Source organism: Eublepharis macularius, chromosome 1, assembly GCF_028583425.1.
Source record: "Eublepharis macularius isolate TG4126 chromosome 1, MPM_Emac_v1.0, whole genome shotgun sequence".
In the NCBI taxonomy this organism is placed as follows: domain Eukaryota; kingdom Metazoa; phylum Chordata; class Lepidosauria; order Squamata; family Eublepharidae; genus Eublepharis; species Eublepharis macularius.
Genome location: NC_072790.1, coordinates 194,940,163 through 194,953,213, shown reverse-complemented (window position 1 = coordinate 194,953,213; position 13,051 = coordinate 194,940,163). Strand labels below are relative to the sequence as shown.

The following is a 13,051-nucleotide window of genomic DNA, read 5'->3' as shown; positions in this document are numbered from 1 at the left end:
GGATCCAAATCATGGTTTCAAGCTTGATTCGCTAGTTAGTTGACCGAGGCTTTGGGGCAAGGAGAGTTCTTCAGCTCATTCAACTGTATCCGTACAGAGCAATTGCAGGGGAGGTGCTGACAGGCTCAGAAGGGAGTCCTGTCCAGTCCTTTCTATGCAGAAATTTGTTGACTTTGACATGAGGCCTCAAGAGTGGGTGGGCTTAAATTGGGAAAACCATGCTGCATGAAGGATCTGTCATAGATTTGGCAGACCTCCTCCCTACTTCCCTTGGGAAAGAGAAGAATGCATTCACATTCCCTACAGCTGCCAGTTAACTCACACACCCATGAACTTTTCACCAAGTAGATTTTCACGTTTCTCATGCCCAGATCTTTAAAACGAGGAAAGATTCATTAAATTTGCAGGTGTTCCACTTAAAGCAAAAGCAGAAAGTCTGTTGCCTGTCCTTTGCTATATAGTGGAGACGTTCATCTTACCTTCTTTTCTTTCAATTTGCTTTACATTCTTCAAACAGTAAAGCAGTTTGACATACAACCATTTGAGAAGCAGGAATATAGAAAATTAAAAGTTTTTTTTTCTTTTCCCTGCCAACCTGTATTGTAGCAAGTTCATTGTTGCCAGCTGTAAGACATAAGCTGTGCTTCTATGTTATTTTTCCTGTCTCCAGGTATAAACTTGGGCAAGGCCAGAGAGTTGTCACTAGACATGGGCACGAACGGGGGGAAAAACCCGAACACCCTGTTTGTCGTTCGGTGCCATCCACGAACAACGAACAACGAACATGGACGAACATGAACTGTTCCTGGACACGTTCGTTGTTCATTGTTCATGGGGGCCAGAACCCCCCCCAACTCCCCCACTTAGCCCCCCTCCCCTCAAACCCACTTACCTGGCCCTTTAAAGATCCCTTTAAACTATCCGCTGGCAGGCAGCTGGGGGGGTTCCCGCCTGCCAGCTGATAATTTAAAGGGCCCTTTCCTGCCACATGCAAGGGGCAGGGCCCTTTAGACACCCCACAAACTGACCTTCCCAATGTCCAATACCCACCAAATTTGCAGGGGACATATTCCTCGCTGTCCTCTGAAGACCCCCCAAGTTTCAGAGAGATTTCACCCCAGGAAAGGCATGATCCACAGGTCTCCCCGTTGGCTGTCATTTTCTCTTCACAGTGGAAAAACGGGACTCTCTGCTGGAAGTATTTTGAAGAGTTAAAGCCAGAAGGAAAGCCAGAAGGAGTTCAGACAGAGTTCAGTTCCTCCTTGCCTCCAGTTGCCAAGGGGATTGATTGCAGCAGGTGCCAGACTGTCTGGCTTGCCTAACGGCTGCCAAGGGCAACAAACGAGGCTTTTAACAGCCACCAGTTCGTTTAGGATGGGGCCTCACGAACAGCTTGTTTGAGAACAGCAGATTAGGCTGTTTATTGGTTTTTTCTGTTCGTAATGCTGTTTGTGCCCATGTCTAGTTGTGACCTTGAGCGTGACCCAAAGAGCAAGAGGAAAGGGATCATGTCTCGTGGCTCATAGCCTGTGGTGCATGCTCTTGAATGAGTTGAACCATTGGATTCAAGACTGGTTGATTACTTTCTCTTTGTTTTATTTAAATTGTGTTTTTATGGGGGGAGTTTCAACATTTTTATTAATGTTGTAAGCTGCTATGGGTTCCACTGAGAAGAAAAGCAAAGAATAAAAATACTAAATAAGTTAAGTAAAAGTAAGGGGAAGGAGGGGAGGGGTTCCAGGCTTCAGGAAGCCTGGCGTGATTGCTGTCATATCTGCACCTTTCTGCAGGTGCAATGGAGGTAAGGGAGGAAGCAGGCTGGGGGTGGGGGAGCAGGAAGCAGCCCATGGAGAGGGCATGTGGATTTCCATTCCCAAGCAGCTTACTTCTGCCATCATGGTGCAGGCATATTGTTGTATCCCCTTGTAGATGCAGCCTGTGCTTAGAATCTCTCATGGCTTTAAAAAACCTAATTAGCAGCCCCTTGGCTGCATGGAAGATTAAGGATGGGTCATTGGAGATGGAGTGATTAACCCTTTCCTCCCCTACTCTTTCCATGATTTAAATAGTTTTTCTGAAGCTGGGCTCAAGGTGGATTTTTCAAGATTTGCATCACCTGTATCATTCTTAAATGATCTTGTGGTGAAAAAAATTACTTTTACTACTGTGAGCATGGCAGGATGTTAGGGATGTGTTTTTTTATTTAAAGAATAATATTTGATGTAGCCAGTTTGGTGTAATGGTTAAGAGCAGCAGGACTCTAATCTGGAGGACCGGGTTTGATTCCCCACTCCTCCACTTGAAGTCAGCTGGGTGACCTTAGGTCAGTCACAACTTCTCTGAGCTCTCTCAGCCCCACCCACCTCACAGGGTGATTGTTGTGAGGATAAAAATAACACACTTTGTAAACTGCTCTGAGTGGGCATTAAGTTGTCCTGAAGGGGGGTATATAAATTGAATGTTATTGTTATTATAGTTGTAGTTGTTATCTTATAAGAACATAAAAATAAATATTCTGAGCTTAAAAATTACTATTCTCATTCATCTCATATGTTTCCACTCTAACAATTCATAGGCACTAATGGAAGAACTACATGTGAAATGATTATTTTTCCCAGTGGCTTTTTTTCTTTTAACAACAAGCAGAAACTGCGGCTATGATTTAAAGGGAGTAGAGTGGCAGGAAGGGGTTATTTAACTAGCCCTCCTCAATCCCATTTTCTGGGTGAAAATCATCACCCTGCACTGCTTTTACCTGCACTGTGTACCCATATATTTTCCCCAGCTGAAGTAATAGTAGCTTGGTGGTAAATAACCTCTTTCCCATTATGCTGGTTTTCCCCTTTAAATCACAAATCAAGGTACTGCCAATAAAAGACTAAAAAACACCTGGTGCATTGTTCCTAAAATACATTGAGATATTTGGGCTTGGAGTCAAGGTTATCGATGTTTATGTTGGTTCCGAGGAAATGGCCGATACTGCAATCATGACTTTGAAACTCCTCCTGGAAATGTAGCAGCCCCTCTCTGTGATGAAAGGTGCCTATGGTGCTGGATCCAGGTGCAAGATCAGATCCAACGCTCTTACCATTACACAGTCCTGGCTCTAAGCCTGATTCATATAAGCAGAGTAATGATGTAGCAGAAAACTAGGATGGACTGCCTTGCTTCAAACTTCAGGTACAAGATCGTGGGTGAATCATATTTTGGAAAGTTGTCATGTAAACCTGCCCGTAGAAGAACCAGCTCATACAGCAAAGGGACAGGTAGAAACTTTCCACTTTCTGAGCTAGTTTTCTGTTCACATAGATTTTTGTATTATGTGAAGGGGCATTCAGAGCTGGAATCCACTGCTAGCAGCATGATGTGGTGCAGTCCGTTCTACCACCTTGCTCCAACTCATTCTCTTCCATGTTCATGTGTGTACCAAGTCTAACTAGCCAAGCAAAGAGTAATCATGTATGCCACAGGTCCATGGGCATATTGTCAACAGCTTGATTTGAATCTTGTGGCAGCTTTACTGTACCATTTCAGCTTCTACTCCAGGATTAAGATATGGGAGGAAGTGAGGAAAGGAAAGCTATACAAATAAAGACAGTTTGCTCTACACAGTGATGACGAATCTAGTAGTAGGTTTGCCGCCGCCACCACCCGGGTGGGGAATCCTCCACCCCAAGCCTGCAACAGCCCATGGCACTTGCAGATGGTTGGCTGGCCAACAGGGGAAGAAACAGAGGGACTTACCAGCTTGCAGCAGGCTCTTCTGGGTGATACCATGACATCACCAACAAGATGATGATGTCACTTTCTTTATGCTCAGAAGTGATACTATCACATCACCTGGTAAAGCTCTGATATTTGGGCAAAAACCATAGAGTTCCAGCATAATGTATTATTACAAGAAATGATATAATCCCATTGCTGGAGTGGGCATGATGGGAAGAATTCCAGCCCCCACTATCAGCCACCCACTGTACGTTGCCAGGGGCAAACCGGCAACCCTGCCTGGTGTCCAGGGATGGCATTTGCCCACTAGTGTGTCCCTTGGTACCCACATGCTTCGTTCCCAAAGTATCTGTTCCTCAAAACAAGAAGCCAGCCTTGCCTTTCCATCATCTCATTGGATCAAGAGGTGCAACAGAAGATCAGGAGGGATTGGCTCTGTCTACTGGGACTACCCATTCATAAACAACTGCCTCCATATTAGGAGGCTGCTTGGATTGGAACCTCCTAATGTTCTGTATAAATTTTGCAGTTTGCCCATCCCCCCATAGCAGCCATTTTTATTGGCCCTATGGCTGCCATCCATTGCAGCCATTTTGTTACGATGCTCAATGTCAGGTGCTTAGCATCACCTGTCATACCCAGTAACACCCTGCTGTTATGATTGTAGTCTAATGCTTCATGTTACAGTTATGGTTAAATGCTGAGGCTATTCCTTGACTGGACTGCTAATGTTACTCGCCTTGTCTTTCAGACCCACGGTGTAAAACTATGCAAAGGAGGCGTTTGTTCCTGCTGTTATCTGTGTACTCCTCTGAACTGCACCAGGGGTATCTCTCCTTAGTCTGGGAAGAGGTGCTTGCACAAACATCACGACCTTAGAAATCCCATACATCATTTCTGCTTTTTTCCCGCTTAGATGCTTTCTCATTGAGCTTAGCTGACCGTTAGACTGGGGGGAGGGATTTCAGAATTTGCCCATGTTTGGGGAGCCTATATATGTTTGATGATTGCATGTAAACATTATTCCTGGCAAAGATGGAGTAAGCTCATGATACTAGCAGCTTTTCAATAAAGTTATTTTACCGCCTGCAGTGAAGCCTTTTGAGAGTTGCTTGGCAGATCCTACTGAACATTCCAGAAGTATTCACAGGCTAATGAGGTTGGGATGGGCTGCTTTAGTATATTATATTCATTTGTCACAGTTTTTGAGCAAACAAGTTCTTGTTTATAATAATTCTCAAGCCACTAGAAATATTAGGAACTGCAGTTCTACAAGTAAGCCGTAGCTTTCACTGTCGAGTGACATTATTTCTAGGATTCATTCATTACACTGGCTAAATTTAATTTGCAGAATCTCTCCCCTACATCTCCCCTGATCAATTTTTCATTCCAGTATGAAATTTGAACCTGTCTAAGCGCTGGGACAGGCTTTGATGCACCAAGTTCTTCCTTGAAGAAATATTTGCCATAGAGAATTGTTTTCACGAGCAATTCCTTACTGAATCATCAGCTGAAATTTATCATATTTTCTAGCCAAAGATGCTGTCAGTTGTAATCCCAGCAGTATTTACAGACAGTCTAGCAGGGCAGGCCAAATATGTATATTAAAATATTCCAGAAAAATTTGCTCAGAGCTACACAGGCTCAAACAGAAAAGCTGCTATAACTGAATTTGGTAAAATCAAAGTGAATGCACAACTCCCACATGTTGTACAAATAGACCACAGAATCCATGTCCCATTGTATCAACTTCCTAGTCTCCATGGCTTGTATCCTAGTAGAATTTCCATGGGTTCCGAGGGTGTGTGTGTTATTTTTTCTGATTCTGCCTTCAGTAGGTGACCTCCCCGGCTATTCTTAGGTTTTCCCGATCCAAGTCCATGATTGCAAAGAAATTCAATACATTACCCCACCACAGCAGCCATACATGACCCACTGTCCTGTGACGTAGAATTTGGGGGAGGAGAATCAACAATATCACATCTGCTTGATTCGCCTCAGAGGTACCCCTTCTACATCTCCCCTCCCCTGGGCTACATACAAAGCCCAAGCACAATGGAAAATAAATTGATTAATAAATGCTTCAAAGAAATAACCACATGATTTGTTTGACTTGCACATTTTCAGACTTAAAGCTGTTATTTAGGCAGAGTTCAGATGTTGGTGGAGAATTTAATCCATGTATTTATATTAAAACCAAATTAGATTTGATGCTGTGAGATCTGTGACTGGATCTCCTCAGAGTTTTTTTTAACTGATAAATAGAAGCCAAAGAGTGGGGTAGCTTTTCAAATCCAGGCTGAGGTGCTTTTTGTCTCAAAGTAGTTTCTAGTAGTTTGCCTATATGTTGCCATGCGGGCCCCATGGAGTCATCTGAAAGAGAGCACAGAAAGGGCTAAAAAGGCCCTATGCTGAACAGTAAGGGTGGGGGAATCCCCTTTCTCTCCACACTGAGGTGCATTTCGCACTCAGTTTTTAGATCGCGTTTGCACCTGTATTTCATCCCATGTTTCTGTGGATTTCACACTCAGGAAGGAGTCATGGAATGCCAATCCGCAGCATGTCAGTGGTTTCTCCGATTTTTCCTCCTGCGGACATACTGCGAAGTTAACGTTCATTCGCTGCAAAACGGCTCCCAGCCCGCAGTATGCTAGTGTGAAAGCGTTTGTCCCTTTTTTGCTTCCCTAACCCCCGATTGGACAGTCTGCCGGTCTAGCCACTCCCACCGGCCGCAGCTCTCAAAAATTTTATTCCGCCATTTTTTTTTCGGTTCAGTGGGGGCAGTAACGTTTATGCGTTTACTTCATTCCTGTCCTGACCTATTTTCCCTGACGCTCCGGTTGTGCTCTTTCCAATTAGCAGCCTTCCAGCACAGCCACAAATCCCACTTTCCCTTTTTTTTTTTTTGCTGAGGGGCATTGCTCGAGAACCGAAAATCGGGTCATTTGACCAAGGCGGACCAGTGAGAGCTCGAGCAATGCTTGGCGGGAGAGTCGTTCATGTCGTGATTGTGCGCACATGTTTTTTCCGACAATCAAACTCCCGATGGCCACAAAATCCCTTTTTTTTTCTCACCCTTTAAACTGAACATTTTAACGTTTAAACGTTCATCACACAACAAAAACAACATCAGGAGAGGGTGTTGCGTGCTGCGAGACACGAAAATTGGGTCATGTGACCAAGCCGGACCACTGAGAGCTCGAGCACTGCTGGGCGGGAGAAGTTCATTCCTGGTCTATCTAACGGCTCAGATGGCGATGCAGAAAATGGCTGGACGAGGAGTGTCGTGGAGGGAGAGGGAGACACTGGATCTCATCGACTTCTGGGGAGAGGAGAAGGTCCAGGAGTCACTGTCAATGTGCCACAGAAACATAGACGTCTTCGAAAAGATCGCGGAGCAGATGGCGGCAAGAGGGCACAAGCGCACGGCTTTGGAATGTCGGACGAAGACCAAAGCGATGCGCCAAGAATACAAACGAGTGGTGGCACACAACTCCAAATCCGGAAATGCACCCACAACGTGCCCATATTATGCCCAGCTACATCGTATCTTCAGGGGCGATGCCAGCATCAGGCCACAACGGGTGGCCAGAAGCCTCTCCCTTCCGCGTGCCGACACTCCGAGACCAGTTCAATTTGAGGGGTCCGAGGAACTGTTTAGCCACCCGATGGTGACCCTGAATCTACAATCTGTGGATGTCACAGCAAACGATCAAGGTAAGTATGTTTCCTGCTGTTGTGGGTCAAGCGGCAGAATCCTGGGGAGGGATGTGACCACTAGGCGAAACGTTATAACGTTACAGATAGACAATGCCCATTCTTCCTATGAACTTTGCCGGTGTCAGGCCCTTGCCAAAGCAATCTATCTGTGTTGGCACTTGTAATGGTGGGTGTGTGAAGAGGGGCCTAGGGTGGGGGGATGTGGTGGGTATGGATTTTTCAAGTGATCCTTTGCTCACCTGCAGATTTATTCCGTGAAAAACAACTCAAGCAGAAGCGACCCTGAAGTCACAGTAATCAACAAGTTTGGACATGCACCGGTGACATTAGATGTGTGGGAACCTGTTATCCTGTGACATCGTCAAGCCACTTGGGAGTTCACATCACTGGACAATACATGTTATTCTGACAAGAGTCTTCCATTCATACTCGCATCACTAATATCCAAACTTTCCTAAATATAACTTACGCTTATGTTTCTTCCAGGGGCTGCATCTGACCAGGAACAATTGATGGAAGCATGTGATGGGGGAGAGGTGGGAGAAGAAGGTAAGATCGAGTGCCATGATCCTGTTTGGCAGAGTGGACGGGGTGCATAAGGCAGAGACACCGTTGGCGTGAGGATTTCTGTTCTTTCTAGATAAAGGTGGTCTTAGAAGGGCATTAGGATCATACTGTCAATGAATTAACTTAATTGATTTGAATTACTTTGGATGATTGATTTAGAGGGCCTCCACAGTAGAGAAGACAGTCAGCTTAAAAATGATGTTTGCCAAAGTCATTACAGAAAGAAAGCCACAAAACTGTATCTCGCTTGACGGTGCACGTGGGTGCACCCAACATTCACAGTGGAAGGTTGGGCACCGACAAAGCACATAACTCAAGTTCTGCATTGTCAAAGAACATAATTGTTTTCTATTACCTTGCTCTTACTTGTATGCCACTTCAACTGTTCGAGCATTTAAAGTTGCCAGTCTCCAGAAGGGCTGGGAATCTTCCAGGAATTACGGCCAATCTCGGGACTGCAAAGGGGGTTTTCCCTGGGCACAATGGCATCTAAGTAGGACAGATTCTATGGCATAACATCGCATGCTGTGGCTGAGCTTCTGCCATGCACAGGCACTGCACCCAAATCTTTATGGATTTCGCAAACCAGAGCTGGCAACCACACATGAAGGTTTGGGAAAAGCAATAATTTCTTTGATCACATCACAGCCTCTATTTTTCAGAAAATAAACTGAAGGCGGAATTGGCTGGCTTGCCAGTCCCACCTTTTTTGGGGGGGAAAAAACCTGCTTTTTCATGATCGAAGAACTATTGCTTGGCCCAAACATCCATGTTTTATTGCTTGAATATATCTTGCATTGCCTTTGAGAACATGTGCGCTAACTTCGTGATGTTCCCTCTTCTGAGTGCGGATGGTGTCCCCGGAAACCACAAATGCTGGTTCATTGACATGTGAAGTGGCATAACCCCAAGTGCTGTCACTCATTATATTGCTTTCTGGGCTGGTGACATATCTTGAGGTTCTTAGACAGAGAAATGTCAGTCTCAAATTCTGTCTACAAGACTCTTTATCTGGAGATGCCAGGGATAGAATCTGGAACCTTTCACATGTACAGCATTAGCTATAATAATTTGGGCTGAATTGTGGCAGCATCCACACACTGTGAGACTCGCCTCCGCACTTGCCCTTTCAGTCCACCTCGCTCTAGTTTTGTCTGCTCTCACTGGCTGCCGCTTTCAACTAGAAAACCAGATTCAACCTCTGGCATCTCTATTCTGACACAATCATCAGAAAATTTTTTTCCTTTGAATTCCCACAGATTCGGACTTGACTCAGGTGGATGAAATCCCGGAGGAGCATGAGGACGGCGGTCGTCAAAATGTGGGTGAGTGTGCTTTTGCGGTCGTGATTCCTTCAACCCTTTCTAGAAACAAATTTCTCTCTTACAATCACACCAATTTCTCAATTCCTGGTTTCAGTCGCTGAAAATCAGCCCGTTGAAACCGCACCAAAAACCACGGCACAGATGTCGCCTGCATCTCGGCTAGAAAAGGCTAGAACCCGAAGCAGACGTGTGGCCTTGCTTAGCACCGTGGCAGAAAAGATGTTGTCTCAGGCAGAGAGAGAGGAGAACAACAATGCCAAGGAAAGAAAACAGACATTGACGGAGAGCCGAGAGTGGCGCATGCAATTTCTGGAAGCGGAGCAGAGAAGGCATGAGGACACTATGAGGGAGGCACAAGAAGACAGAAAGGCTTTCATTGAGGCGCAGCAGCAGAACTTTGAGGGCATCAACAGAGCGGTCAGTGCCTTAAGCTCCCTAACCGAAATTTTGCTGGGGGGAAACCGTGAGCAGAGTCACCAAGCCATGCCAGGACCATCATGTGGAAGGGGAAGTGTGCATAGATCTTCACAGGAGAACCCACCCAGAAAGAGGTGCCGTGTGATTAAACCCAGCAAGAAATTTGATTTGTGAAAAACCTTTGAAATGTGAAATATTACTCCTTTCTGGGGAAGTTGAGCAGGGCATGGGCCACGGCCAAATTCATTTCCCCTTTCCCTTTTTTCACTCTCCCACACACCCGCTGAGAGTGTGGAATTGCCTGGATCAACCCATCACAGCCCCAGGGACACAAAATTGGAGGAGGGAAGAGGAGGAGAGGCAGGGGGAAAGAACAACTCAATTGCATTGAGTCATCAGAAAAGGGAGATTGTTTGGTCCCGGTCACTTCATGTGAAAGTTGACTTCGGCAATAAATAAACATTTCAGATAGGTTTCACAGTTTGATTGTGGATAGGTATTATTTGGTCTGAGAAATTTTAAAACATGACTACCATATTTATTGTGTGTGTTTTTTGAAAATTTTTTAATGTTAACTGCTATAACATAACCAAACTATTTATTGTTTGTGCCGTTTAAAACTTTTTACTGTTAATCATTAAAACATGATCACTGTTCCTTTGATTGATGGATTATTTTGTCCAGGTCATTCCTCAGCTTGCCGATATCCTCCTTGGTTTCCTGTCTCAAAATCCTCAGCTGCCTCTCAAGGCCGTCAATCCTCCTGTTGGTCTTTTTCACTGGGAAAATAAAAATCACAGTCACTGAAAGGTAGATCACTAACCATCACCTCTCATTGAACCCTGTCTTTGGAGGGTGTCCAGCACGGTAATTTGAAGTAGCTGGTTTTTTTGTCATGACAACTTTTGCCGAAATCAAACACCATTGCAGTGCAATCCTTTGACTGAAATGGCATGCGTCAGGGGAAATTTGTGGTTGTTCCTAAGGCAAGGAAAAAATTCTACTCTTCCCCAGCCATTTCCCTTTCCACCCCAATTTTAATCTGGCAAACAATGCCCAACACATTGGATAAGTCATGGTTGATATGGTGCCTTTAAATTTTTTTTTCATTTAAAATAAAAACTCACACACACGGAGACATGTTGCCACCACCTGCTTCACTTTCCCAGCAAGCTCGACAACATGATCCACTCTGAGGGAGGAGGAAGCACCCGCAGAGGGGCTGTCTGTGGTCGTTTGGGGTTCCTCGGGAAGGTCACCGAGCTCGGCCACTCTGTGCTGTGATGAGGTTCCATCTGAAGCGGAAGTTTGGGGTGCCTCTGCAAGCAGGGTTACCGGATCCACTGTGTGGGATGATGAGGTGCCTTCACCGGGGCTATCTCTGCCAGTGGTGGTTTGTGGTTCCTCAGCAAGGTTTGTGATCTCCAACGCTCTGTGGGAGGATGAGGTAACCTCTGATGTGTCATTTGTGGCACCTGAAGCTTGTGGTTGTTCAGCAAGCTCGGGAAGATGTTCGACTCTGTGGGCTGCTGAAGTGCCTTCAGAAGGGCTGTCTCTGGCCCTTGTGGTTTGGGGACCCTCAGCAAGCTCCATGAACTGCTCAGCTATGCGGGAGAATATGGTGCCTTCTGAGGGACTATCTCCGAGTGCAGTGGTTCGGTGTTCCTCCGCTTGCACGGCTAGCTGTTCCACTCTGTGGGAGGAGGTGGCTCCATTAGAAGGGCTGTCCCCGGCATCATCATTGCGGGAATCCTCTGTCAGGTCAATGAAGGGTTCCATTCCGTGGGTGGAGGAAGTCCCTTCTGAAGGGCTATCTGCTGCCGCGGTGGTTTGGGGCTCCACAGTGAGATCTATGAATGCGTCAATGCTGTGGGAGGACGGGCTGCCCTCTGACGGGCTTTCTCTTGCATCAGTGGTTTTGCATTGCTCTGTGTGGGGGAGAAAAAGCAAGCAACGTCTAAAAGAGTCCAGTGTCACCTTTAAGTCTAATCAATTTTATTGTTGAATAAGCTTTCGAGAACCACAGCTCTCTTCATCAGATGCCAGATCAAAACTGTTTTTATCAGGCATCTGATGAAGAGAGCTGTGTTCCTCGAAAGCTTATGCAACAATAAAATTGGTTAGTCTTAAAGGTGACACTGGACTCCTTTTTGTTTTTGCTACCACAGACTAACACGGCTAACTCCTCTGGATCTGTAAGCAATGGCTGTAATTGTGGGTGAGAGAAAACATACACCCTCCACGCATGAGAGAAACATGATAACACTAAGCATAATTGATGGCCCACCTTGGTCCTCAGACGAAGAAACCTCAGAGGGACCTCCCATCATCGCACCTTCACTGCTGCTTTCCTCCTCCATTGATTGAATTTCCTCTTCCTCGTGCCCCTCATGCTGGCGTGTTTCGCTGGCCAAGATGGTCACCTCATCCTCTCTGCGGTATGATGTTGCTGCAGAAAAAAAAATTTGTGGTGTGTTTCAGCCCCCAAAATGAATAGGCGAAGTTATGAAATCATCCATCCAACAACGCAATCACTGTTCTCGACCAGGAGTTGGTGGCTTAGATTAGGGCAGAATTTCTGTGGGTTTGCATGTGTCTGGAATCCAACCCCTCTATACGGGAAACAAGGCTCTGCTTCAAGGGAGGGGATTCATCAGCATATATGCACTACTTGCCAGGCTAGGACTTGGGCACATATCTCCACAAACAACTCTGCCATCACTTTCCTCCTACATTGCTAAGACGACTCCGACCTCCAAAAAAGGAGGGAGGGTTGCCAGCATTGCAACGTTACCACTTTTCCTGATTTTGTTTTTGTGTTTTAAAAAAAAAAGTTATAGCAATGTTCCAACATATGATGATACTTACCCTCATGATGGCGGTCCTCCCAACGAGGACGGCCAGCAGCCACCCAAAGCCGCATCAGGGAACGGTGATGAGGTATCTGCCCGCTCCGGCGCGGCAGACCTTGCCAAGCCTCGAGGGAGTCGTAGAAGTCGCACTTCAGTCTTTTAAATTTTGTGCGGCACTGGTCTGGTGTCCTAGCATAGCCTTCTGCCCGGAGCTCCCTCGCAATAGCAGCGTATGCCGATCTATTTCTCTGATGCGTGCTAGACATGAGGTCGGGCGTGAAGCCCAGACGGAGCACAATATCCAGCAGCAAGCACACCTCTTCGTGCTGCCAGAAGGTTCCCCTTCCTCTCCGGTACGGCATTCTGACTGTCCGAAACCGATGAGAGCAACGCTGAAACGTCTCGGCAGAGGGCTCCTTCAACGTTTCCTTGCCCCTTCCCCGA

At 46.0% G+C, this 13,051-nt stretch overlaps 1 protein-coding gene across 2 annotated transcripts; it reads left to right on the top strand.

Annotated features, from left to right (window-relative positions):
- The first annotated feature begins 6,891 nt into the window (after window positions 1-6,891).
- LOC129337901 (uncharacterized) lies at window positions 6,892-10,411 on the top strand. Of its 2 annotated transcripts, XM_054991903.1 has the most exons (4): window positions 6,892-7,443; window positions 7,692-7,995; window positions 9,273-9,338; window positions 9,433-10,411. In XM_054991903.1, the coding sequence occupies exons 2-4, from the start codon at window positions 7,920-7,922 to the stop codon at window positions 9,927-9,929; spliced, it is 639 nt and encodes a 212-aa protein (XP_054847878.1). In that variant the 5' UTR covers window positions 6,892-7,443; window positions 7,692-7,919; the 3' UTR covers window positions 9,930-10,411. The 2 variants fall into 2 exon arrangements, with proteins under 2 accessions (XP_054847878.1, XP_054847887.1); XM_054991912.1 differs by lacking the exon at window positions 6,892-7,443 and having other exon boundaries at window positions 7,682-7,995.
- The last annotated feature ends 2,640 nt before the right edge of the window (window positions 10,412-13,051 follow it).